Source organism: Pungitius pungitius, chromosome 11, assembly GCF_949316345.1.
Source record: "Pungitius pungitius chromosome 11, fPunPun2.1, whole genome shotgun sequence".
NCBI lineage: Eukaryota > Metazoa > Chordata > Actinopteri > Perciformes > Gasterosteidae > Pungitius > Pungitius pungitius.
Window position 1 is genome coordinate 11,900,765 of NC_084910.1, and position 26,641 is coordinate 11,927,405.

General features: G+C 42.6%; 3 protein-coding genes across 8 annotated transcripts; 2 read left to right on the forward strand and 1 right to left on the reverse strand.

The window, feature by feature from the left end:
* The first annotated feature begins 132 nt into the window (after positions 1-132).
* LOC119198145 (tubulin polymerization-promoting protein) lies at positions 133-10,137 on the forward strand. 2 transcript variants are annotated; one of them, XM_037455047.2, is made up of 5 exons: positions 133-326; positions 4,774-4,854; positions 5,221-5,556; positions 7,953-8,106; positions 8,192-10,137. In XM_037455047.2, the coding sequence occupies exons 2-5, from the start codon at positions 4,841-4,843 to the stop codon at positions 8,399-8,401; spliced, it is 714 nt and encodes a 237-aa protein (XP_037310944.1). In that variant the 5' UTR covers positions 133-326; positions 4,774-4,840; the 3' UTR covers positions 8,402-10,137. The 2 variants fall into 2 exon arrangements, with proteins under 2 accessions (XP_037310944.1, XP_037310943.1); XM_037455046.2 differs by lacking the exon at positions 133-326 and adding an exon at positions 3,372-4,205.
* Positions 10,138-10,194: 57 nt separating this feature from the next.
* Positions 10,195-15,982, reverse strand: cep72 (centrosomal protein 72). Of its 4 annotated transcripts, XM_037455045.2 has the most exons (14): positions 15,217-15,492; positions 14,833-14,960; positions 14,520-14,712; positions 14,339-14,447; positions 13,421-13,572; positions 13,264-13,313; positions 13,149-13,191; positions 12,512-12,712; positions 12,237-12,412; positions 12,036-12,129; positions 11,768-11,946; positions 11,545-11,671; positions 10,968-11,079; positions 10,195-10,869 (listed from the first exon to the last, which is right to left on the reverse strand). In XM_037455045.2, exons 1-14 carry the CDS (start codon positions 15,353-15,355, stop codon positions 10,809-10,811), a joined length of 1,764 nt encoding a protein of 587 aa, XP_037310942.2. In that variant the 5' UTR covers positions 15,356-15,492; the 3' UTR covers positions 10,195-10,808. The 4 variants fall into 4 exon arrangements, with proteins under 4 accessions (XP_037310942.2, XP_037310941.2, XP_037310939.2 ...); XM_037455044.2 differs by lacking the exon at positions 15,217-15,492 and adding an exon at positions 15,740-15,982 and having other exon boundaries at positions 11,545-11,946; XM_037455042.2 differs by having other exon boundaries at positions 11,545-11,946; positions 13,421-13,569; positions 15,217-15,494.
* A 2,237-nt stretch (positions 15,983-18,219) lies between these two features.
* si:ch211-257p13.3 (kinesin-like protein KIFC3) lies at positions 18,220-26,551 on the forward strand. 2 transcript variants are annotated; one of them, XM_037455038.2, is made up of 20 exons: positions 18,220-18,443; positions 18,685-18,807; positions 19,041-19,137; positions 19,297-19,454; positions 19,579-19,831; positions 21,659-21,831; positions 21,971-22,036; positions 22,233-22,370; positions 22,464-22,661; positions 22,791-22,964; positions 23,392-23,539; positions 23,629-23,759; positions 23,860-23,971; positions 24,042-24,223; positions 24,320-24,424; positions 24,551-24,681; positions 24,790-24,910; positions 25,018-25,147; positions 25,369-25,598; positions 25,678-26,551. In XM_037455038.2, exons 2-20 carry the CDS (start codon positions 18,706-18,708, stop codon positions 25,801-25,803), a joined length of 2,775 nt encoding a protein of 924 aa, XP_037310935.2. In that variant the 5' UTR covers positions 18,220-18,443; positions 18,685-18,705; the 3' UTR covers positions 25,804-26,551. The 2 variants fall into 2 exon arrangements, with proteins under 2 accessions (XP_037310935.2, XP_037310936.2); XM_037455039.2 differs by having other exon boundaries at positions 19,579-19,816.
* Positions 26,552-26,641: the final 90 nt, after the last annotated feature.

The following is a 26,641-nucleotide window of genomic DNA, read 5'->3' on the forward strand; positions in this document are numbered from 1 at the left end:
GACTTCACGCTTGTTTATTAGTGAAGCCTAATATATAAAAACCCCCGCGCCACTACTTCGCCTTTCTGAGCACCAAAAAGACGCCGTGGTCTCCACTGAGCACCGGAGCGCCATCGCAGGCAACGACACATGAAGAAAACAGCTCTCGGCAGAAGGCGGCAGCCAATCAGCGCGCTGGTTTCCCTTCAGCATCTCGGACGGACCCGAACCGCCGAGCAGCGCACTTGAGTTCAGGCAGCGGGGGACCAAAGAGACTCCAGAGATCCGCGGCGCCGCGCGCAATTACGCGTTTGTGAATTTGACAAGGAGGAGGATCACGTCAACAGGTGATTAGAAATTAATCGAATTTCGCGAATTTCATGTCTTTGCATGTGTTCCTGCATGCCGCCGCGTTGCCGACGTTATACGCATTTAAAGTCGCGAGAACCTGTAGCAGCACGCTCTGCCCACAGGGGATTCACATTTGAAAACGTTATTGTCCTGCAATGACATGTTCTGCATTGGCAGACGCCCATTGAGGATTACAATAACAACCTGATCACGTGATCGGTGAATCTGGCATTTGCACGTTTATGTAACATGTCTCGCACTGACACCGCTGCAGCCATGTAAGATAAACACGAGATGTTTCTCCTCTTTTCTCCTGTTGAAGCATGCTCAATGAGAGCTAGAGTAAACGCGTCTCCCATGTGTACCGTTTCTCGTCAAAGAGAATGTCAATGCCTTGGACAAGTGGCTGCAGCTTTCATCCCAATCTGCTGCCTTACATGTGTAGGTAGTTACATAATTGTGCATGAAAAAAAAAAAAACGACGCCCGCTTTTATTAGCATCCTGATCTGCTGTGAATGTCTGTTCGGGGTGATAAGAGAGGCCGTCCAAAGACAGCACATCTAGAGATAGTAATATGTAGATAACGGTTTTTGTAACAGCATCCGTCATATGTTCAATTAGATACGCATGAGTAGGAAAAACAGTCACTGACTTTGTCCCAGATTTCTCTGTCCTGGGATTCATTGCGTTGGTCAAAGAGCCTTTGGGCTCTGTCACAAACAATTCATCTCAGTGTAAATTATCTCATGGTGACTCAAATTCAGGTCGTTTTTTCAAAATAAAGGGGATCTGCAATCTGACAGAATGTATTTTCACTACACACAAAGGCAAATTGGTAGAGTTTCCATTGTGTGTTTGATTGTGTTCAGTGTGTGTGGCTGCTGGAGAAGATATTGTTGTAAGAAAAAAACACTTTTTCATCACACGCAAGACTTCAAAATGAATTTGCGTAATTACTAAGAGAGAAACTATACCACACAGTCAGAGGTAATCTGCTGCTGGATCAACAGTCCTCTCTCCATCTGTGTCATGTAAGGGACACTCGTGTCGTTTCTGGCATCATTTATTTCTCAGAAATGCAGGGTTGCATGAAGACCCCATAGCTGTCGTTGCACTGCCTTATACCTCTATTTGGCTTGTTGCTGCTGCTGCCAACAATAACCACTGGAGCTGCGTGTTTCAAACATCTTTTTTTTCCTTCCCTCTACTGCACAATGCTCGCCAACATCTTTGACTCACCGAGCAGTTGTAGGGTTCGGGGAGGCGAGGACTGAACAGAGACAGCGTGGTGGTGACCTCAGGCCCGGTCTGCAGCAGGCTGATGTCATCGGCGCTCTCCTTCTGTCTGTGTGGGGGTTGAGTTAGGGTGGGGGCGACTGTGGCCAAACCGGGAAATGGCTAAGAGGTTATAATTAACGGTTTCAAGTGCCTGAAACAGACCTTGTTGAAGGACGGGGCTTCCACATTTTAGCCGAGCTGTTTGTGCCACGCACCCATTGGTTCATACTAATGGTGCAGATATCAAAAAAGTTTTAAATAGCCAAATGTTCCTTAAACTGCTGAGCACTGCAGTTTTACGTTGGGTGTGTGTGTGTGTGTGTGTATATACAGGACACGGGAGGATACAGGAGGGCTTCATTGCTCTAATGAAGGTTCCTGTGTTACGTTTTGATTGACTGACATGTCACATTCCTGAGCAGCTGCCTGGAAAGGACACTGATCTAGATAGAAAGCACATGGACACTAACCACGATGGAGGAGTAGGCGTCTGTCACACTCTCTTCTCCCACGCAGACATCACACTGACAACTCTGTCATCATTTTGTGAAAAAAAAACCACACCATCTGCACTAACAGTTGAAAAACTGTTTTGTTTTTGGGGTATTTCAGCCTGCATGTTGTCTACCGGCTGATCTCCTCCCCTGAGAATGAATAGAATGTTCCAGCCACGGCAGTGTATTGTTGCTATGAATAGATGTAGTTAAAATTGGGTCAATTTATGGTTAACGCACTCATCTGTGTAGTGGGTTGCCAGAAGGCGAGTGTATGTAAGCATGCTGTCATCCAGTTACAGACTTTTCTCTTGAGATCTGCCCTTAACCAAATGGCTTCTTGTGTGTGTGCGGTAAAGTGGGGCAGGAAAAAAAAGCCACTCCGCCACTACGGTGGTTGCACTGGTCTCGTTTAATACAATAGAAAAACATCAGAGTAGGACTTTGACCAAGAACACTGTATTGTGGAAGTAAAGCTTCGCAGCTCCAAACAGTCTGTACTCCATACAATACAGTTTATTCCTTCCATCTCACTTTGTGTTCTTCTTCAGGCCACTGAACAGTGTTAATGACCTCTCATTCAGGCAGTGAACATGATGTGGTTTGAGGAGGCTTCTTGTACTGAGGACTTGGACTCTTGAAACTACTGACTATAAATTGGAAGAGGAGAGAGAGTGAAAAGATCCTTTGTTTCCCAGTGATGTTGCTGCTGTCATTCAGGCACAAAGGAAAACACACAGCAAGTAGTTACTCTAATTAAACTCATTTAGATCTCCATTGAAAGTATTATTTGGTTAGTATTGATGAATTATATATATATTTTAAATAAATATTGGTTTGAATATATTATTTCCTATTTCTATTATAAATCATTAAATCTCCCATATGAACACATTATAGTGTGAACTATTTGATTAAAAATCCCAATGTGGGGACATATTTGATTTGATTAACATAAAAAGGACTTGCCAACCATTCGGGGTATTAATTGAAATGTCTTTTAATTAATCTTCTATGAGGCAAAGATTAACAAAATTCGGTTTCCGGTTCCATCATCACATGATTTGCTTTATTTAAAATTGAATATTGTTTGTAAGTTAAATTTGTTTTGGATATTGTTGTACAAACAAAGCACAGTAAAGACATGACAATGTAAGATATACATTGACCTTAAAATAGAGTAAATGGATGAACGAAAATAATGATATTAATTGAATTTAATGCTTGATTATTTATTCAGATATCCCCTGTTGTAACTATTTCTTTCTTATTTTGAATGTGTAAGCAATGTTTTCTTGTGGTGTAAAATGCTGAATTTTACATTTACATATACTGTTAAAATAATTGCCCATGGAAAAAAGTCTAGTGGTAACATAACACTAAAATTGAGGGAAAATGTCCTCATAATTATTGAAAATCGGCACAATTGCAAATATGGGCCATAGTATTTTTTAAATAATGATGTTATATGACCAGGTTTTAAGGGCACTTTTTCAATTGTATGTAAATGAAACATGAATGACAACCCCCATATAACTATTTGGATTGTCCGGCCTGAGTCCTCGATGACATATGACTTCCATCAATAGTGGTAGTCTGCGATGTCACCATGCGTGTGTGCGTGTGTGAAGAATTGGGCATGGGTGAGACAGAGAAGCCTCCAGCATCGGACAATGGGTTCCCACTGTGTGTTGCTATGAATGCCATTATTCATAGACATTAATAATCTCCTTTTCTCCCTCTAAGGATTGACATCCTGACTATAATGGCTTTATGCTGTGTCAACCTCGGAGCCTTTGTACACATTCACGCGTCATATGTACATAGCGAGGTCACGTTTGTGTAATTGGCCAAACCCTTGGCTGTACACGGTGCCACTGGGGTTGAGTGAAAGCGCTTTCTTGAAACTTCGGTGGCTGTAGCAGAGGACTAAGCCCACGGGACACGGCATCGCTCTCCAGTTTGCATCTTGTTTGTGTTTAGTTTATATGGAAATGAATGGAGCTACTGGTTTTCGAAAAAACTTGTTGAGGACGGTGTACTTCGCCATGGCAACACAAGTCGTATAAGAATGCTGAGCTAAGTATGGGAACAGCTGAAAGGTGAGCAAAGCACCATCGCTTGCTGTTAATATTGTTCTGGATTACATTTTCTTATTAATAATAGAGGATGGGCTTTTTTGCTATATTTTACGGCAGTAATGTTACCTTAATTACTGATGCGAGCACATCACTGCTGTCCTATACGAAACAATGCAAGTCAGGATGATTATGTGTTTGGGCAGGAATTCCTTCATTTAGACAAGCAAGGAAAGCCACAATGTAAATTTTGCGCAGTGTGCAAATGCAACCTCTAAGGATAATTTGTTGGGGGTCATTTGAAGTTACTGACGAGGATTTTGACCTTGTACCTTTTCTGTTATTAGTCACTTAATTCTGACGTTTTTTGTTAAACACAGTTCAGTGTGTGTGTGACATGTCATGAATAATTGTGTTTTTATTGGAGCATGATTAAAGAGTGACACGCATGCGAGTGGAACGTTGTACCTTTTGTTGAGCTGTGTAAAATGGCTTTGATAATATTTGTTTCATGCGTTCAACGCTCTTGCACTCACATATGTGCAGACACATCGCCTTGCACTATTCACCTCCATGTTCATCTTTTCCACAGCACAAAGAGAAAACAAAAGTCAACAAATCCAAGCACTGCACAGAAGGAAACAAATTCCAGCACAAGCATGGCAGACCAGAAGTAAGTTTGATAAGTCTTGTCATCAGCCTTCACCTCACATTTCACTTGTTTCTTGATTTGTGCACCTTTTGAATTCCCCTGAGATCTATTTATGTCCTTCACCTCCGTACTAGAACATGGAAGACATAATACCTAATTCACAGGCTGTGTGAGATACAGAGACACACCTCTAGACAGTCTAATTGTACCAAGGGTACGTTACAAAAAGGGAGCGCCTCAAACAAGTTGACATGCTGTGTGCTGACCTCACGGCTTGGTGACGGCTCACTGTTAATACTGTCCTACAGTAGTTCTTTGGAGTAGAGTTTTTCCGATGCAATTGTTGCAGAACATTTGATTTAAAAACGATTCAATGCCCTTCCTCAGAGTCAACTTGGACGACTTTAAAGTCCAGACAGCCAAACATCCTAACATGGGCTCGGCCCCTCTGCGCCCGCACACCGAACAGTCCAAAGACCGGCTCTCCAAAAGGCTTTCGACTGAGTCCAACGGGACCAGTGAAGGAGGCGCTGGCTCATCCACACCAGTGGAGGTGACCGCTTTGGAAGAGTCGTTTCGCCGCTTCGCCATCCACGGCGACACTCGCGCCACCGGCAAGGACATGCACGGAAAGAACTGGTCCAAGCTCTGCAAGGACTGTGGCGTGATTGACGGCAAGAACATCACCCTCACTGACGTTGACATCGTGTTCAGCAAAGTCAAGTAAGAAGGAGAATATTGCTTATTTGAGCACATTGAAGCTACCTTCCATTGACTAAAGGTCTGTTCCATTTGATTTAAATTCTTTTACTACAGTGTTACTTTAATGTTGCTAAGGCTGAGATGTGTACAGGCTTAGTCACCCAGATCAGCAAAGTGGTGCAAACATGGTACCATTACTGAGAAAAACTCTCTCTGGACAGCACTGTATTATATATTTCTAGTTCACAGGATTTTAACTTGATAAAAATACCTGATTGAGATGGTGACTGTTTCATTAGTGCTTTCTCCAATTAACCAGAAAATTGTATTCATAGGAACAATTTTGAGGACACATATTTTATTGTTACGTCATTCCATGTTTTCAGGCATTGTTTGGGGGATGCCCTTGTTTATTATGTTCGCTGAATCTGAAGCAGCAGTCAGAGCAAAAGGCCACGATGGCTCATTCTGCATCTCCCCTAGGCCCGCTTGATTCATCCTTTACAGCTTTGTTTAAGCAAAGTGGAATCTAATAATGATTTGTGACGTCAATTCGCCTTCACCAGGACAGAGAAACGTTTCATTTGTACCGCTGTACATTGACCTACTGAATGTATTTGGGCTTGCACTTGTAAAAACTTTGCATTTAGGCTTCAGACGATACATCAGCTCACGTAAAAAATTGTATGTATGTTTTTTATCATACCACACACCCATGATGGGGGTTTATGTTTGCCCCTGTGAGTATTTCTCTCTGCAATAGTAGAGTGAACTTAAAGCTTACTGGGATTTCAGCTTGTTTACATCCCAGTCCATCAGAGAGCAATATTTAGAAATGTGGTCGAACTGAGCAATGTTGTATACATTAAATGCTCAGATGTGATTCTTGCATATTGAATCACGGCTGCGTCGAGGAGGATTGTGCAGCGGAACAGAGTGTGTGGCGTGCGAACACTTGAGTCAGCCACAGGGGGAAAAGAGGTACATACCAGGAATGACTGAGCCGGACAGGGCTGCCACGCAGAGCTCGACTTTCCCTTTAATCAGTGTCAAAGCCCTCTGCTTGCACACAAATAATCCAACATCTTAATGGGCACTGGGTCATAACGGCACGAATGAATCCGTATTTATTGCGGGTGTGGAGGTCTGCTGCAGCACATCGACTCCTGGCTTTGCTGAACTATGGATGAGGTAGAATTCTGGTGTGGACTTAGTTACTAGCAGGGTCTCATGGTGGCTTCATTTGCTGGCCTTCAGTAATATTTCCTTATCACTGAACATGGATGTAGGCGGTTAAGGCGCATCTTGAAGCATGAAACAGCTTGTGTTGTGTCAAATCAATATGGATCATCAACTGCTGATGGTTGGACTGCAAGGCGGCTACCGCAGTATATAAAACGAGCGCCAACTTGCCCTCTAACCTTCGTTCTTCATGACATTCTTGCAGCCTCCTCAGAATCTGATCTGCTGTCCATTTACACAGCTTAATCCTGTATGCTTTGGAGAATTGAGTGTCTCAGTTTGGGGACATCGGACACACGGCTATCTTCCCCTGACAGAAACAGTGGCTCCAAGTCCAGTTTCCCTTCTGACAAAAGACAGCATGGAACAGGCGCAGAGGAATGGAACTCTCAAATGTTCAACGCTGATGGATCGCCCAAACAAAACCTCTCACTGGAGGAGTCAAATTAATAATAAACCCAAACATCCCTGTTTATTGTAGCTGGTTGCTATGGCGGCAGGTTGCCTCGGAAGAGTGCAGCCTTTATGGGTTGTTGTTTAGGTGATTTATAACCTTGGCAATGTCTGTTTGTGTTTGTGTTACTATGCACTTTTTGCATGGAAGTGCAAAAGGCCAGATAAAACAACTGGGCCACGCTCAGAAGGAGAATGATTGACGATGACGATCTGTGGTATAGTATTGTTAATAGTTTGATCGTCTAAGTGTGAATATAGGAATTCAGCAGGTATAAAAGTCCCCAGCTGGAATATAAAAACGCTGCTCTGCACTGTACAGCTGCACCCAATACAATACATGATATGAAAACAGTCACATATACAGCCTACAGGTGTGTGTGTGTGTGTGTATAAGTCTGTGCGGTTGCTCCGACAACAGTGAAGTACAGGGAGACAAGATCCAAACAGTGAGTGGTTTCTCATTGTTTATCCCAGCAGGATAGCGTCTCCATGCCGTGTCTTACATCTGCCATGTTCAAGTGATCACACATGGCTTTGTGTAAACTACTGTGCGCTCTCATTTTAAGCTTTCCAAATCTTGACAGGCCGCAGAAAAGCTGATACAATGAGCCTAAATACAGCATTTCTTTCCCTAGAGACACAGCTGAGATCATTTTCGGGGGTTTTAGGAAAAACAAGTGTCATCCCATACTAAAGCGGGTTTTTCGACCCCATTTCAGGAAGAAATCCTGTCGCACCATCACATACGACGAGTTCAAGGTTGCACTCGGAGAGCTGGCCAGGAAAAAATACAAAGAAAAGCCCGGAGAGGAGGCTGAGACCGAGGTCTTCCAGCTGATCGAGGGGAAAGCGCCGGTCATCGCAGGAGTCACGGTAAGACTCAAAGCTTACATATCACTGACTTTTTATACCCACGATCCCCAGAATAAGCTCAAATGTTTTGTGGACTTCATCGCAGCGAGCCGTGGCTTCCCCGACAGTGAGCCGCCTGACGGACCCGACCAAGTTCACCGGGTCACACAAGGAGCGCTTTGACAACACCGGGCGTGGGAAGGGTAAGGCGGGACGAGTGGACATGGTTGACACTTCGGGATACGTCTCGGGGTACAAACATCGAGGGTCCTACGAAAAGAAAGTGAATAAACCTACAGATGGCAAACCCATGTGAGGAAATGGACATTTGATCAACTCCTAGGATAATTTTCTATTAAATAAATAATCAAAGAAAGCACAAAAGAATAGAATTTCATATATATTTCAACCCATCTATGTTGTGTCTGTGTGTGTGTGTGTGTGTGTGTGAGAGAGAGATGCTTTAGAGTTCCTCTCTTTGAGAAGTGTGAGAACTGGAAAACTGTTTACATCTATTTTTACCAAGTCATCACCAGCTGGTACATTCCTGTCTGAATGCAAGTTACTGCCAAACACTGAAGGGAACACCAGAGAAAACCGCTATGCCATGAATACTGAAGCTTTGTTGTTACGATAGGGCCTTATATTTATTGAACACAATGAACAACATGCCAAGAAAAAGCAGTGGCACAACAGTTGGAGTAATTAACAACATTGCACTGTCCAATGGAATTCTTTTTCTAATCCTGTGCGCAGTTGGGGAAATGTATTTTTCCTTAGTTGAGTTTAAGTAAGAATTAGCACATTTTTAAAATAAAATACTGTATTATTAATGCTTAGTCTTTTGAAAGATGTGTCCATCTTCTGTGTTAATTGTCTGTCTGCCATCCCTACTAGTGAACTTAACTCTTAGGAAAGTAGGAAATCTGCTGTTCATTTTATTTTTTAGACTCACTAATCGACTGAATAATTCGCCTTCAGGTCAAACCAAGAACATATATATGAAATGTTTTTTTGGCTTGTTTCAAAATGTTTGAAAACCGTTTTTGCTTTTTTGACTATGTAACACAAAAAAGACCCTACCATGCAAACCTTTCATACACTTCTACAAAACAATAAGAGAATCTATTTTCTCTCGAACCCATTTTTCCAACATGTATATTTTAAATTGGTGTATTTAGCTGAAGGAAGCTCAAACTACAATGTAAGACCGTAGGTTTTTAAGATTGTATTTTTAACATTTTACTTATATTTCCTCATCAGATTTCTATACAGTAGTTCTAATATATTTGTGGTAAGATTGTGTATATTCAGAAAAGGTTATAGCCACATGGCGTAATTTATAACACTGGCTTCCTATGTTGTTTTTCTGTATTGCCGTACTTTGTGCATGTTTATGTATATTTGCATTTGATTCAGAAGCATAAAGATGACAGGAGTGTGTCATATCTGATCTGAACTACTATGAGTATAAACAATGGCTTAAATCATTTATATTCAAATACAATGTGATCAATTTGTGGGATAATGATAAAATTTTGTTTGCTTGTAATCAATATGTACCAACTTGTACATACAAAGTCCTCCAATGTTATATTTGTCAACGGGTAAAGATTGAGAGTACATTTTATGTGTAATACTGTCCTCTAATGCAAAAATTCAATTGAAGTTATTTCTAATGTTGTATGGTCACATAAGATAAAAGGGAATATTTTGCAAACAATACACTTTTGTAAAATATTTTTCCATCATAGTGACCGTTTGTGTTACACACTACCTGTAGCCTGAGCTGATGAAGAATCGTGCATCATGGAAATATAGCAGCTATTAGTGTGTTTGTTTTGTCTGCTGCAGTAGCTTGATCTGTTTTCTGTGCTGAATGCCAAATACCATGCACCTTTAATGTGGAGGAACAATACTGTCTTATCTTTTAATAACTTTTAATGTAATATTGTGCCCTTGTGCATGCAGTGTGTTTTTGTTCTTTAGACTTCTTAATGCGTGTTCATGATTTGTAATGCATTACTTAAAATAAAAAACGCACCCAAAACATCCGCTTAGTCGGTCAATGGGTGTCAGTCAAAACACAACCTTTTATATTCTTATGGCTTTTTGAGAACACATCACAACTCCTCATTAGCAGCAACGACTAAAACAAAAGCTTTGCTCAGGTCACGCAATAACATCCACATTTGCCAGTTCTTGCATTAGTGTTGGAGAGAGGGAAGCCCATAAGTGTGTGTGTGGCTCTCAAGCCCTGAAGGCAAAGGTATAAATAAAGTCACAGTGCAGCTGGAATCTAGATGCATTCATTCCACAGCAGCATACAAAGCAGATGGAAACACAAGTGACCTAAAATGAAAAAGGAAAAAAACCACAGGAAAGCAGCTAAGAGAGATACAATCTTGCCACTGATTCAAGAAATACATTATGACCTTCTCATTAACATCTTCCCCCGTGAATATATTTAACATAACAGCGCTGTGACACACAAACATCCCAAAAGGAGTCTCCTTTTTAAAAAATTTTTTATAATGCAACATTTTCCAAAAGTAAGGAATACTCATTCACACATGTGAATGCAGTGATATAAAGTAAAACATGATTCAAAACAGTTGTAGCTGCCGGGGCTCATGCAGCAAAAGCAGTGCAAAGAGGGCGTTCAGCATAGTCTTGCTTTGATATTTTCATCTCATTGTGAATCTTTTCATTCAAATTTCTCTTTAAAGTTCCCCACTTCCCTTCAGCTCAGCGAGCAAACACTCGTTGGTAGCTACCAGCGACCTGCAGTACATTCGCAGACACAAACAACAAAGTAGGTTTGAGTGTGAGAACATCTCTGTTGTGGTTGTGTTGACACAGCGAAACCAAAACCAACTTACCTGTGGCTTTCTTGCAGCATATTTGACAAATCTTTGACTTTTTCAGCCTCGTGCACCTTAACCCTCAACCCCTCAATCTCTCTTCTCAGCTCCTCTACTTCAGTTTGAGCCGCTAAAAATGTGCAAGAAAGAAATAACAGGGAGGTTTTGTAATGACAACAGAAGAACAATCACTGGTTAACCAGGAATTTGAATAATTGTTTTTAAAAAGTGTATTCTATGTAATGAGCCAATGCAAAATTGTCAAAATTGATTAAGTGAAATAAAAAAATAGGGAAAAAATGGAATGTGGTCATAAACACATTCCCCTTGCTATAAAGTCCCTCCTCAGAAAAGGTGTCTGTAAGATCTTATTTGAGGACTTTACAGCAAAGAGGTTTAATACCACTTATACCACGAATACTACTTTACTTTTTTTTGCACTTCACTTTGTATTTTGACTTTATTGTGGAGAGCACTTGCGTGTAATCAAATTAAAATCCATTTCAATTTGAGGTTGTGATGCAACAGATTGAGAAAAACACTAGGAGGGGTTAACACTGCAAGACCCATGTCTGCCATTAGCATTCCCACTCACCTTTTATCTGAGTAATGGGTGAACTTCTCATCATAGACTTGAGATACTGTCGTTCTAGCTTGATAAGCTGTTTCTGTAGAGCGACATTTTCCTCCAAGACAATCTTCAGCTGCTCGTTTAGTTTGCCCTGAGAAGAGAAAATACAATAAATACAGTGTGCTCTTCCAAAAACACCTAGGCCATCTGAAGATCCACATTCTTTTCTCCTGCCGATTCCACTCACAACACCACCACAGGCCTTCTCCAGCTGACCAGAGAGGCTACGGACTTCACTTTTGTGCTCTTCCTCTCGTGCCGCCGCCCGAACGCTCAGGGCATCCGTTTCCCCTCGTAAGGTCCTGACCTCAGCCTCCCGACTGGAAATATCACTTTCCATCATAGAGAGGATCTGAACAGCCTGAGCTAAAGCCAAAAATAAAAATGATGACAGGCATTATGTTCGAGCTCCCATAATCAGATTCCACATTCCCCAAACCCAACTCCCCACTCACACAGGAAGTTGTTGTTATGATGCAATGACCTCTCTCCGGTCCAGTGTTTGTCCACGAGGTTGAGGAGCATCTCCAGGGGTTTCCTATAACTACCCTGAGAGATAAGAGAAGAAATGAGATCCTTTGAGAAAAAACAAAGTAGGAACAAAGTAGTAATGATTCAAAATGTGAGATAGGAATTAGACTGAATTCACTCCCCACCCGTTTTTTCTTTTCCCCTTGCTGGCCGGACCCCCCTTCAGTCTTGTTTACGCTGGAGGAGGTCAGTCTTGGCGGATGCAAGATGGGGTTTGAGAGATCAGACAAATTCAAACCAGGACGACGCGGACTAGGAGGCCGGATATTAGCTAATGTGGAACTATGACCATGACTTTGATCTGGAGAAAAAAAAATGTGATTCAACAACATGCCAAGAAAGAGTACTTGTACAATATTTTCTGTGGGATTATTTCATTGGCTACAGATAATGTTCTCACCGGGATTAGGGGTGTAATGCCCCCTGGCTGTCTGTCGGGTTTGTTTGGGAAGCTCTTTGTACTTTAGTTTCCCAGACACGGGTCTGCGTTTCTCTACATAGGGGCCAAAGGACACCTTTGGTCTTTCAATGACTTTTAACGAGGTGGGGCTCCTTTTATGAGATGGTTCTTTCACGTGTGGCACTTTGGACATTGCGATATCTGTTCAAATTACAAATGACATAATAAATCACTAATATTAATTCAGGGAAGATAGTGCGTGCTTGAAAATAAATGGCGTCTGTCTCCACCTGGTGGAAATAAAAGGACATTGGTCAGGGTACAACTGCCCTTAATTATTTCCATATCCAAATAAAGGATTTCATCCTACAAATCCCCTGGCCCCCTGTTACCTATTCAGGTCTACAAAATGAAATCACAGATTTTGAGTACAATTTTAAAAGGGCCAGTTTTTTTTTAATTGCTTTTGGAACATATTGTTAATCCACATGAAGCTTTGACTTAAGAGGAGACAATGACCATTAAACCAACAAAGTGTGATCCCCATCATTGCAAACCGTTATAGTCCTTATCCTCTAAATAACTCAAAATACATGTTTCAAACTGATTCTCTGTAAAGAGCAGTCCAAAAACTTACCATATTTTGTGCTAGGATACCGGAGGATGGATTTAGCAGTTTCCTAATAAAACAAGAGGCGTGCATTCAGTATATATGATAACGTTAATGTATAACTGAGTGAATTAAAAAGCACCTGTTTTGGAGTAGAACTCCTCTGTTCTGTAAAGTCCTTTGATTTATCCTCTTTGGGTGAACAGAAGACAGTTGGCAAATTGTTTAAATTTTTAATAATAAGACTAAATTATTCTGGTTTAATTTTGACAATTAGCTTTTAGAATTCCACATCTCACCTTTTGCCTCCTTGAGAACTGATTGGGCCTGAGTTGCACTTTGGTCTCCATTATTAATCGCAACAAAATTCAACACAACATCATCAGTGTCAGTCAGGAGAGAGAGCCTCTTGGTTAATGGGTCAACTAAGGCCGGTCTCTGACCACAGCTTCTGGGAACCACAAACAACACAGTAATGTAGGAAAGAAAATCATTTTGATAATAGTTATTTTTAGTGGATTATTTTGTCCCCATAGGTTTTTACTTTCGTTAACCAGCAGAATATTTACTGCATACAGTGCAACAGTAAAATGCATGAACGTAGCCATGGTTATGTCACTAAGTGTTGGTTTTAAAGAATAGAGTTTGGCATTTTGGCCTTAGCCATCTTGTTTTTTTGCAAGCAGAAGCCACACAACTTAAACACTTAGCAGGACATTTTTGGGGAACCTAACGTTTACAATTAACTTTCATAAACTGAACACACACTTAATGAGTTGAAGTTAGTGTGAACACCCACACTATGTCTCAATGTCAATTATGAAGAAGTCACGACCTGCTCCATCGTCAATTTCACTCTAACAAACATAACGTTGTATTAAAGAAGACTTGCCTATAAACTCTTGATTATAATGCGGGTCGAAAAAAAAAATCAGTTAAGAAATACAGCGGTTTTCTCTCAGACTTCTTTAAGACAACCTGCGTTATGTCTGCCCACGATGGGCATTGGGCAATAGGAACAATTTAATTTTAGGAGACTAAAACGCCATACAAACATTCCCAAGGACGATGTGTCTTTCTTTATACTATAGACAAGACAAAACAAACATCAAATCGGTTCTGTATTTTTCTCATTTTCTCCAGATCCTCAGTGGACCCTCTATCAAGTCAAGGCTGAGTGGAAACACCTAAACTGACCTGTCGGACATTCAGTGTACCTTTGGTCAGCAACATGCGTCAAAGACGAGCTTTTCTGCAGAGGTGGATGGTCAGAGGAGAACTGCAGTATGGCAGCTCTGCGCTCAGTGTCTCTGACTGAAGAACCATCTAGAAGACACGGGGGGAGAATTAGTAATGTTTAAAACGTTGCACAATATGGGCCACGTGGCTGTACCTTACCTATTTTACGTAGGTTAGGCATGGCGTGAAGCAGACAGGGACGGTACTGTGGGTACCTTTTGGTCAGAGGGTTGAGCCTCAGGTCAAGCTCTCTCAAAGCGGACAGCTCGAACAGCACTTTCACCTCTTCAAGGGAGGGTATGCAGTTATAGTACAGGATCAGCCTCTCCAGCACGTTCAAATGTTGAACTCCCTGCGGAGGAGAACATACAGTATTAAAATGTATAACGAAAATGGATCTTATTGAACACCAACGAACAGGTTTGCAGCATTCAGCTAAAGGATGTGTCACAGCGTTAAAGCCCAACGTTACCTCGACGGAGACCAACGCATTGCAGGAGAGGTCCAGAGACCTAAGTCGGATAAAGTTATTCAGTGAGTTTCCCAGACGTCTTATCTTCTCCTCGTGCGTTCCCGGGAGGCTCAGTGAGCGGACATCACCTGTTTAACGAGTTTAATGTATGAATGAGAAAAGCGCTGCTGATGCTGTGGTTCGCCGCTAGTGACGTCAACTATGCTATGCTAGCAATGTTAGCTACTGTTAGCTTAGCCGCCGATGCTAATGCTTGGGAAAGTAACGTTAACTAACCTCACCTGCCTAATTCTGTTTAATATGAGCTAAGCCACGCAGCTTAGCCTTTACGTCAAATTATATTTATTTCCACACAACATGACCATTAGCATGACATTATATTACCGAGAAATGGATGTTTTAATTGTAGTTTCTCCCGTATCCATTGCTCTGTTATGGTTGTCAAACACTGCGCCGCCATACTTTTCGAACTTGCCTTCAGGTAATTACTGCTGTTTTGCTGCGTTACTGCGGGCAACTGCATCGCCGCGTGATTACTGCTGTTACTTCCGCCAATAGTGATGGGCTATCACACTCAATTGAAAATGTTGTAGCATACTATTAGATGTGGATATCTATTAATTTAAGCTGAACTGTTAAGGCTGAGTAAAATTAATAATGTTAAAAAAAGTGTTCTCATCGTCGTGTGTTGGCTAGAGCAGTATTTATATATATATATATCAAATGTTAGTTGAGAAATAAACATATGTTTAAAATACATATGGGTTACATAAACGTATGATAAGTTCGTTCATTTGTAGAGCACAGTCTCGTGTAAAAAGAGGGTTAAATGACCTTATATACCCCATATAAATCAATACAGGAGTATTGCACCAAAATACAATGAATCCTTATTGGCCCATGGTACCTTTGGTTTTAGCCGCTGGTGCAGTCGCACAGTTCACGAGGGACCATGAAGGCATCTCTTGGAGCATGCGCACTTGCCATATCCGGACTTGTCACGTGTGAAAACAAACGTTCAAGTATTCCTGCCCAAAGTTTGGCTCTTTGTGCTCTATGATTAGCTGACTTTATAAAATAATATGCGATAACCAGATACATGAAACAGGTGCAGTAACTAACTACAAACACATTCAATAGAAACAACGTTCTCTGTTGCCAATATCGTGGATGTTTACATCGTCCTCAGCATCGATGGAGTTCCCTGTGACAGAGTGCGTAATAACGTCTTGTTCCGACATAATTTTGTCTGCCACAGCATTTTACTCCTCCTACAAACTTTTTAAGGTAGGTGTCATTCAGCATTGGACCAGTGTAGAAGATGTTACAAATTACTAATGGACTTCGATGCCATTTTTGGTTCCAGTTTCTCAAACGTGAGGATGTTCTACATTTTCTTATTCATGTTTATCTTTTGATTTTGTAAAAAAACTTTCCGATTGTTATTTTTAGTTATAAAATAGGTATTCAATAAATCCATGTGTAACATTTTTCACTATTTAATTTTGCATTCTGCATTTCCTTCTCACTGCAGAATCACAGGGCTCCTTCAGTGGGCCTCTTCCTGCTCGGACTCTCTGCAGCACTTTGCATCCTTCTTCCCTGCAGTCCGTACCTCACCTCCATCAAGAGAGAAACAGAGTGGGCTGGAGAGGTTTTTGCCCCAGTGCTGTTCGCCTTTGACTTCCTTTGGCTCAGTGAAGACCACAACACGGCATACATTCTGCTCTGTGGTTCCTGTCTGCTGCTGGGATTAAGTGACTGGCTCTCAGCAGATGCTCTGGCGCTCATGACGCGTTGCCTTGGATTGTCCTCCCTGTCTTGCTGCCTGATGGTGTGTCTGTTTGCTAGTAATGCTTTAGGAGCCTTTGGCGGTGTCGCCCTCAGCCTCCCGTTGCTTTTGGCTCAAAATGTCAGAGCAAACACTGTAGCTCCACTCATTTATCCAGCTGCAACAGAGGGTCTCATCAAGGGTCTGTTAAAGGCCTCCATGGCGGTTGGCTGTTGGGTGTCCACTCAAGCCATCAGCAGGTTTCGGTTGGACGTGATTGATCAATGTAACGTTGACTTTTAGTAAATCAGTAGATGTCTTTTGTGTGTTTCAAAATAGACCCATGCATAGATGAATATGCCTAACGTAAAATAATTTCAAAGTATTTGTGAGGACTTTTTCAGTTTCCAGTTCCATTAAAACAAACATGAGAAGTTTGCCTTGATGAGCGCAACTGTTTTCAGACCAGCTATTGGAATATTTCCAATTTAGTCGGAGATTACAGGCATCGTTAATACTTTGTGATTGCTTTGAATATGACTTGAGCCATTGGTTTAAGTCCACATGCACTACACAATGATGGATATTTAATATGTGGGAAAAACACAATGACGATAACTGCTTTTCATACAGGTTCATGCTTGCTGTTTTAAAGTGTAAAGTAAAACTGTCCCAATTGTAATTAATTGGAGGTGGAATTTCCCAAGTAAGACCACTTAAGATACCACTGAACAAATGTATTTGCTTGAGATATGCATGGAGACATTCTGCATCACATGGATGCAGATATAACCGTTTCAGAAATAATGAGTGCGTTGGTGACATTTATGATGCATTTCAATGGGATGTGGCCACTATGTGGGCATTTTCATTTTCCATGTGTGTTTGTGTTTGTGTTTAAAATTGTCAAGATTCTAGAACGTTGTACTATTTGTTAAGCTAACAACATGTCTCTTTATTAGTTTTAGTGTTCCAAAAACATCTGGCTACCTCAGAGTATGGGTCCTATTTGTTCTGCAGCTTCAGCGCTATTGCTGTCCAAATGTCTGCAGTGGTCTAAGCTCTGGACTCTGCTCTTGACTCCTCCTCCTCATTTGATACTTATTATATCACTTCCTGTATTGCTTACTTCGTTTTTAGTGGCGATAATGTTAACAGAAATGTTGTTACGCTTTGTCCACAATGTTGTCCTTGCAAAATATTAACACTCTTTACAGATACCTGAAGGGGCACTGCAGCTTTTCTGTCAGGATTTCAAAGTTGTGATTGGCTTCCTCAGCAGTTTTACTGCAGTATATCAAACAGGCACCAGAGTCCCATTCTGTGGGACAGGGTTTTTAAAAATGTCTCATGTAATTGTATTTATTGTCATTGATTTGTCATTTGTTTTGCTTCTATTGATACAACATGTTTCACCCATGTATTGTCCTTGCAAACTATTAAAAAAAGAAATAGCTAAAGAATAGTATAAGTGCATTATGCCGTACTGTATTGTTTTTATGAGCACCTAGAACCTGGTATATCTCATCCATCTCTGTATCTGGCTCCTGGAATCAATAGCAACCCCCTCCTCGTTCAATTAGTTTCCATGCCAAATCCGTCACTCTTCCACTGCAGCGGTCAGGAACCTGCACTGAGCATGCTCGCTGCAGATGCTGCCTGTAGATGGAGAAGAGGCGAGAGAGAACGGCGGAGTCACACACGCAGTGCTGGGATGCTGTTGCAGCTCTGAGTAAAAGGGCTGCATGGGAACATTTGTCATTGACAACACAGATGGAGTGTGAAGGGGGAATACAAACTATTTGGATATCAGATTGTCGTCACCAAAGAGGAAAAGGAGGTAAATACTACAAATTTTTCAATGTTATTGATTTGTGTACTGAGCTAAAATACATAACGAATGTGGTCCCTCTGGAGAATCCCTGATGTGTCGAGATCAATTTTTATATTCATGCACCCTCTGATTGTCTTAAAAGACTTAAGTGTTTCTCTTCATCTGGGTGATAAGTATAATGTTTTATGTTTTTCTGCTGCAAGATAGAGATACATATTTCATTATTGGGTGAATCTGTCTTTTACAGGGGGACTTGGACGGGGTAGAGATGTATGCCTTCTATTCCCTCTTAGTCTACATTTTCTACACTGTCTTTAAGAAGGAGGAGGAGGATGAAGCTTTGGAGGGGGCGCAGGGATCTTCCTCAGACGTAGGTCTAGCCACATCATGTCCAGCCTTTGTGGTTCCTATGTCAGAATAAACCATTTTATCCTGGGAACATGTATGCGTCATCTACCACCTGACACAAAAAGGCTTTGCTGTTATAAATAATGACAAAATTGGTTGTGTAATTGTTATTTCTTTTGTGTGCCTTTCTATGCGTGCAATGTGTAAATATTATGCGTATTACTGTCTGACCCCCATGTATCTTGCTATGCTCAGGAGCAAATACCTGTTTCCATGGAAACAGGGGGCAGAAGGAAAAATGGCCACACCTCCAAAATGGGAAAAAAGGCCTGTGTTCAGCTTGGTGAATCCAGTGAGTTCTCAAATAGGTTTTATGTATCCTCCAACATAAAGGCTGTCATATGATATAGAAAAATGATAGATTTATAATATTGTTTTACTAATTGATTTTTGAGTACATACATTCCTCTACTTGCTTATTACTTTGTTTATGTGATTTGTTTTCACCCAGGCAGTAGCAGTGACAGCGATGACATGTCTCTGAGTGATGAAGGAGAGGAAGACGGCCCGGACATCTCAGCGTGCACTCCTCTGGCAGCATTTCTGTCCTTCAAACAGGAGGCCGAGAAGAGGAGGGCCTCCCAAGTTCACCCAGAAACAACGGGAAAGGTGTAGTGAACCGGTGTCTTCAACTTGACTGAGCTGCTCACTTGTTACTTCAATTATCAGCTCCCCGAATAGGAGCTTCTGCTCTGTTAAACCTTGTATGTATGCGTGCTTCCGTGTTGCACAGTTGACAGAATCTCCCCTGGTGGCGGTGATGTCCCACTTGCTGAGTTTTCTGGAGCAGTACTCCCACTTTCAGCAGCTGCAGCAGCAGGTCGACCAGTACCGGGTGCAGCTGAAGAGACACCGCGTGCAGCACCGCCGCCAGATGAAAGCTCTGCGAGTGTCATACCGCCAGCGCCTCCGGGACAAGAGCAGCATCATCAGCAGCCTGGAGGAGGCCTTCAGCCAGCAACCGGCACCCGGTGCGCTGAGCGAGGGTGAGGGAGAAAGTGAAGTAGGAAAAAGATGGGATGGGGGAGGCTGTAATGAAAGGTTAGGGATTCATCTCCATGTAGAGGTCAACTGTTTTGAATAACCTCAGAGACACATGGATGGCTTTTTGTGAAAGGAGAAGCAGAAAGCGACATTGGGAAATGATATTTCAGTGTGGATGAGATCATTTGATGGATTGGAAAGACAATGAATAATGAAAGCCATAATAGGTGTATAGCCACTGGGTTATATAATACAGTTGGGTGCTGTCGTTTTGCAGTTGTGGAAATTCATAAATTTTCCATTACTGGGATTCCTAAAACAGTGTCCGGTTTAGTTCCCTTCAGTCTACCAAAAGGTGGTTTATCCATTGTCAGTTCACCTTAGATTAGCTTTCTCTTCAGCCAGGAACACCCTGTATAACATTTCATAGAGGAATACAGCAGCGGAGCAGCAGGCTGATTAGATTAATGTGGGTATTGGTGTAGGTCAAGACACCAGACGAACACTTGACAGCCGTGATTGACTTCAAAGGTTTCTGCTGTGTTTCTGATTTGACCAGATGGTTCTTTGACATCGGGGCAGAAGGGTAGCGACACCAACGTCACAGTCCAACATCCCTTTTCAGTGCATAGGTACAGCGTGTTAACAAGTGGTTGAAGCTGTAGACGGATCGGATCGCTGTCCTGAGACTGACTGATACAGCCTCAGAAATACGTCATTATGTATGAAAATCTGGGACAGGTGAATCTCCGTGTGCAGGTGTGCTTAAGGAGAGGATCTCGTGTGGACTGACCCTCATTATTCACAGGACAAAGATACATTATTCTGTGGCGCAGGTCTTTGGTGCTTGGCTATTGATTCTACAGTAGCTCTTTACTATGAATTAAACATGGCTTAGAGTGCTGTTTTAGTTCTTGCAAAAGCACTTACAAAGTCGGGCACATGTCAGGCATCACGTGTACTTGTGTTGGATAAAAATAGCCCAAAGTTCATGTCCCATGTGTTACAAGGCTGTTCAGCTTGTTTGTTTACTGTAATGCAACTTGCAGGGACAAGTGATATAAGACAGGTGCAAGTATATTCCCCACTAGTGCATCTCGTCTGTGTCGTCCTCTTTATCAGTATACGATTTTAGTGAATGAACGTTGTTCCATTCAGTTGTCAGTCAACAAACATTTTTTTACATTTTAATCTTTTCAAGCTACTGTTTTAAATATACAAAGCTATCTCAGGGCCTCTGTGGACGTTTCACATTTATTGAAAGCACATATTTTCTAACACCTCTGATGTTCAGCTGTAGCCTGTAGTTTTGTTTTTATTTGCATTTTCCTCCACCTTTCCCTGCACCATTGTCACAGAGCAAACTTTACATGGCATGCTGATAGAATTAGCAAAAGGCCCATTCGGGAAAATCAGATGTGTGGCAGCTCCTGCTAAATCCTTGAGGAAAAGGACAGTATTAAGAAAGGCAATCTTGCTGATAAACAAAAGAGGAGTTTTGGTAGGTTGTTTTGTATTCATTCTCTACCTTACTCCAGGCTTCATATGGGAAGATGCAGCAATCTGTTACCTTGGCCAGGAGACGTGAGAGTGAAAACAAGACACTGATCCCTACACGGTGTGTGAATAAAAAGGCTACTTACTTAATGTCGATTAATATTACACACGCACCAACAGAGAACTAAGAAAACAGGTCGAAGAAGTTGAAACAATATTGGCTGGTTCTACTTCTAAATATGACAGAATAGGATTACCGTTGTGTGTCATTATTCAGGCTGATGGTGATGATCCAGAAGCTGATTGTATTGTGCTTATTTAATGTCCCCCAGGGGAGTCCAGCAGTGATGCAGGGGCACAAGCGGGGGTTCACAGGCTGGTTGAGTCTCTGTACGGTCTACAGGGGGAAAAGAGTAAGCTGAGAGGGGAACTCCGTCTGCTGCACTCACAGCTGGAGCTGAAGGAAAAGGACAGACACTCCCGTGTGCAGGCCTTTCAACTGCAGGTAGGCTTCATGAAAAGTGCAACCTGAAATCTGTATATATCTGATTAAAATTAGAATGTGTTTAAATTTAATTTAATGGGAGAAAATCTTCAAAAACCTTCCTCTGTTACACTTTGAACCCTTCTAATTTCTTTTACAGATCGACAAGCTCAAGAGTTGCATAGAGGAGCGCGAGGAGGAGCTGTCAAGACTGAGAACATCCACCGTAAGCAATGTGAACTATTGATGAAATCACCCGTCAAGTCACCGCTCTACGTCATCAGCATATCCCCATGAAATCCCAAGCTTTAAGTGTATAATGTGTGACATTATACATCCACCTTATCTACAAGGACATAGGCGAGAACCTCTGGTTTTGATGCATCTCTCCATGACATCCTGAAACCCGCCTTTCTCCTCAGGGGGCAACGGACTCAGAGAAGCGGGTTCTGTGTCTGTCAGCTGAGAACGAGAGTCTGAAGCAGAACCTGAGCGTAACTCAAGGGCTCCTCCAGCAGCTGTCCACCATCCCCTCTCAGTCCAGCACCATGCTCATCAAGGTGAGATAAGCGCAGATATTTTTAAATGTCCAATGGTTTGGACTGGTGCAAACCATTGACGGGCACTGTGCTGTGTTTCATGTGCTCGGCCAGGAGAATGAAAACCTCCGCAGCAGGGTGCAGCAGCTGGAGATGTCTCTGCAGCAGCGTGCTGAGCAGCTGTCCCACCTGGAGCGGCAGAGCGAACAGAGCGAGTGGAGGAGAGGAGAAGAGCTGAGGAAACGAGAGGACCGAGTGAGGGAGCTTCAGCTGGAGTTGAACACGGAGCGAGGCAAGGAGCCGGTGGTGAAGGTAAGTCTGAGCTCAGAGTAGGGTTTGTTCGATATGAAGAGGGAAAAATGAACATAATTGTGACAAAGTAGACACGGCTTCTTCCTTTTTGAGGAGATTCCCTCTATTGAGAAATTGTTTTTCTCTCAGTATGTCACCCAGACTGTAGAGGTGGAATCCCCGGCCTCATTAAAGCAGCTGACCAAAGCCAGACAGAGGAACGAGCTGCTGTCCAGTAAGCTGTCCAATCAGACTGAGCGGTGCAAACAGCTGGAAGAACACATCAAGAAGTCCGATGAATACAGCTGTAATCTGCAGCACAAGGTAACAAACCGAAGGCATCGAATGAATGTTTAACCAGTTTGGTGTAAACCCATTTTTAACATGCAGTCTAAAACGGCTAACCAGTGTCTCAAGTAGCAACACGTTGGAGATGAATCAGTACATATTTTATTACTGTTACTGTAGTACTAGGAGGCAAGAAAACTGTCAACACTTTCCCGAAAAGCCCCCTGATGTCCTCAACCCCGATACAAATAAATTGTAAAAAAGAGACAGAATATGAGAAGTCCAAGCGGTGAATCACTCACATGCTGTCTTGAGAATAGATGTAAAAAGGAGAGAAAATCCAAGGCAGAAGAAGGACGTTTGCCCCAAATTCCCAACCTGGATGCATTTCATTGACAGATAAAGTCATTACCGAGCTGAGCCTGCACCAATCACACAAACCGCTGTGCTCAACCTTTTACAGATTGCGGCGTATGAACAAGAAATCAGTAAACTGAGAGAGGAGCTGCTGAGAGAGATTGGCCACTTGGAGGAGAAAAAGGAGGAAGCGGTGAGGGCTGCAGCCACCTGCTCAGCCGACCACTTTCAAAACTTGCAGGACCAGTTTTTTGGTAAGAAAAAATCCCCTCAGTCGTCAAAGACATTTACTATTACTTTCCTCTATGTGGGTTTGATTCAAAGTATGTCCTTTTTTTGTCAGGCTTGCAGAAGCGTCTGACCGCACTCCCTCCGACGTTACGCTCCATGAAGACGGACTACACCAGTCTGAGAAGCCAGGTTCGAAACTTCTCCGACTTTTACGGAGCAGCTATCAGTGAAGCAAAAAAACAGGTCAGTACAGGATATACACATGCACTTTAGTGAGTGATACAGCTGACCAAAACAACACGCCTAGTAACTAACTGTTTAAACGTATTTGACCTTTTTTCAGATTTCAGCCGCTATTAGCGAGATGTCTGAGGCCAACAAAGACCTCCTGGAGAAATACAGGAAGGAGGTCGCACTGCGCAGGAAGTACCACGAGCAGCTGGTGGAGCTCAAGGGTACGAAGGGAAGACACGAGGAAAAACACAAAGTGAAACCTCCATCATTAACTCCACCTTGTGTTGGCAGGCAACATCCGCGTGCTGTGTCGCGTGAAGCCTGTGCTGAAGGAGGACCAGCGCGAGGACGCCCAGTCGGTGGTGGTGACAACGGACCACAACAACGAGTCCTCCCTCAACGTGCTGAACAAAGGAAAGAGTCGCATTTTTGAACTGGACAAGGTCTTCCACCATCAGGCCACGCAGGAAGAGGTCTGAAAATGAACAGCTCATGCCCGGAACCGTAATCATCACGTAAAATGGCATCATAACGAGAACTCCAACGCTTCGTTTTTTGTCGTCCTTCAGGTCTTCCAGGAGATTGAGCCTCTTGTGACGTCCTGCATCGACGGCTACCATGTCTGCATTTTTGCCTACGGACAAACTGGCTCTGGAAAAACCCACACAATGGAGGTATTGTCTCTACTTTCACGGAATTATCGGAGCCAAAGAGTAAAATCGGATATTGTAGCCACTGAGCATGCCAGCACAAGTACTGGGTCCATGTAGGCTGGAGGCTAATTATCATTGGATGTCCAGGGCAGTGTTGAGAACCCAGGCATCAATCAGCGAGCCCTGAAACATCTCTTCAGTGAGATCGAGGAGAGGAAGGACATGTGGTCTTACACGGTCACGGTCAGCTCTGTGGAGATCTACAACGAGGTGCTCAGGTAAAGTGTGCTTCGCCTTCCTTCCACATGTCTTTTGAATCGGCCAATTCATTCAGATGAACTAAATGTTACTTGTTTTATTTGTTGGCCGTGGGTTGTGCTTCTCAGAGACCTGCTGAGTAAGGACGGAGATAAACTGGACATTAAGATCAACCCGGATGGAACGGGACAGCTGCATGTGCCGGGCCTCAGGGTCATCGAAGTTAAGAGCTTTCAGCACATCAAGAAGGTGACACAGTGTGTTTTAAAAACAATCTGTACTGATTATACATTATTATATGGGGCTGTGACAATAAATTGTCATCTTTTATGCTAATTATTCTCGTCTTTGTTAAGATTTTGGCGACAGCACGAAGGAACAGGATTACCTTCGCCACTCAGATGAACCAGCATAGCTCCCGCTCGCATGCTCTGCTCTGCATCACCGTTCAGGGAACTGACCTCGCCACCGGCTCCAAAACCACCGGTCAGTCACACAGGCGTTCCTCCGGCTGCAGGGAAAGCGTTTGAAAGATGAAATGTACCAAGGGATATGTGTGGGACTTCTTTTACGCCAACGGAATGCTGAAAGGCTTCTAATCAAGATCAAGATCAAGTCAGACACGTGGATCCACACAGGACGGTCTTCTTTTAGCCTTTTCTGTCATTTTTCTCTCTTTCCCCCCCCCCCCCCTTTTCTTTCCTCAGGCAAGTTGAACCTGGTGGACCTGGCTGGCTCGGAGAGGGTATGGAAGTCTGGTGCAGAGGGGGAGAGGCTGAAAGAGGCCCAGAATATCAACCGCTCACTCCTGTCGCTGGGGGACGTTATACAGGCACTGAGAGCCCGGCAGACTCATATCCCCTTCAGGAACTCCCGTCTCACGTACTTATTGCAAGACTCCCTGGGCAAAGGCAGCAAGACTGTCATGGTGGTGCAGGTGAGATCGCTGAGCGCTGAAATATGTCTTTCTCTTTGTTGATGCATGTTATGAGCCTTTATTTTGTTTCCTCCTTGAGGTGTCGGCTCTGGAGAGTAATGTGGGAGAGACGTTGTGCTCTCTGAAGTTTGCCCAGAGGGTTTGCAAGGTGGAACTGGGTCCTGCGGCCAGGAAGATAGAATCTGGTGGAGGACAGTGCGACTGAGAGCATCGAAGCAGGCCCTTCCTTTTCCCCATTGACCAGGTAGCCATGAATGCACCTGACCAATCAAAACGCTACAGCATCAACAGGAATCCTGCTCAGGGGCTCAACCTTTTGAGGTTTGGTGAGGAGGCCTCCTCGTTGCCATTTTCTGCTTCTGACAAGTGATAACCCTTTAGGATTAGCTAATCTGCATGCAGAAGCATTGATTCTTCTACTCTTAATTTGCCAAAACAACCTCCAACTCATACGCCGTATTTTGAGAAGATTTGACACTTCCTTGAAATGCAATTTTGTTTTGTTAAATACAGAATGTATCTTATCAGCTTTTCTTTCTGATTATACAATTATTAAGAGCATCATGTTCAAACTGCTTCAACTAATGTCTAAAGGCACAATATGTTTGTTTTTACAGTATTAATCATCTTGTCTGTACTTCGTAAGCTTCATATCCAATGTTGTATATTTTTGGAGATTGTAGTGTGTAGGAGTGTCTGTTTTGCAGTCAGGTATTGACTTAATCATTTAAACCACATTTAAGTCACATATGTGTCGTTTTGGTGAATTTAAGATGAGCAGTGTTTGTTTCTCTTGAGTATTGATAGTTTGCCTTTTAAGAACAAAGCAAAGCATTTGAAGAAGCAGCTGGCCTGGTGTGATTCATCGGTAATATAACGAACTGTGCCACACTCTTATCGAGAGGACAGTTTGGGCCTAACATAGGCTGATGATGCACTTTATTGTGAAAGAATAGGAACATTCAAGGTCATAACAGATATTTAGGTGCTTGCAATAGATATCACTAGTGAATGTCATACCAAACAACGTCCCATCTGTTCAT

Bases quoted from the DNA above. Each gene is read 5' to 3' on its own strand.
- LOC119198145 (XM_037455046.2), top strand. The intron at 4,855-5,220 runs GTAAGTTTGATA...GCCCTTCCTCAG, and splicing joins ACAAGCATGGCAGACCAGAA to AGTCAACTTGGACGACTTTA. The intron at 5,557-7,952 runs GTAAGAAGGAGA...ACCCCATTTCAG, and splicing joins ATCGTGTTCAGCAAAGTCAA to GAAGAAATCCTGTCGCACCA.
- cep72 (XM_037455041.2), bottom strand. From the start codon at position 15,355: ATGCAGTTGCCCGCAGTAACGCAGCAAAACAGCAGTAATTACCTGAAG. The intron at 12,713-13,148 runs GTAAGTTTTTGG...TAATTTGAACAG, and splicing joins GTATCCTAGCACAAAATATG to ATATCGCAATGTCCAAAGTG. The intron at 11,080-11,544 runs GTGAGTGGGAAT...GCACATTTTTAG, and splicing joins ACCCATTACTCAGATAAAAG to CGGCTCAAACTGAAGTAGAG.
- si:ch211-257p13.3 (XM_037455038.2), top strand. From the start codon at position 18,706: ATGTATGCCTTCTATTCCCTCTTAGTCTACATTTTCTACACTGTCTTT. The intron at 19,455-19,578 runs GTGTAGTGAACC...CGTGTTGCACAG, and splicing joins ACCCAGAAACAACGGGAAAG to TTGACAGAATCTCCCCTGGT. The intron at 25,148-25,368 runs GTCAGTCACACA...TTCTTTCCTCAG, and splicing joins CACCGGCTCCAAAACCACCG to GCAAGTTGAACCTGGTGGAC.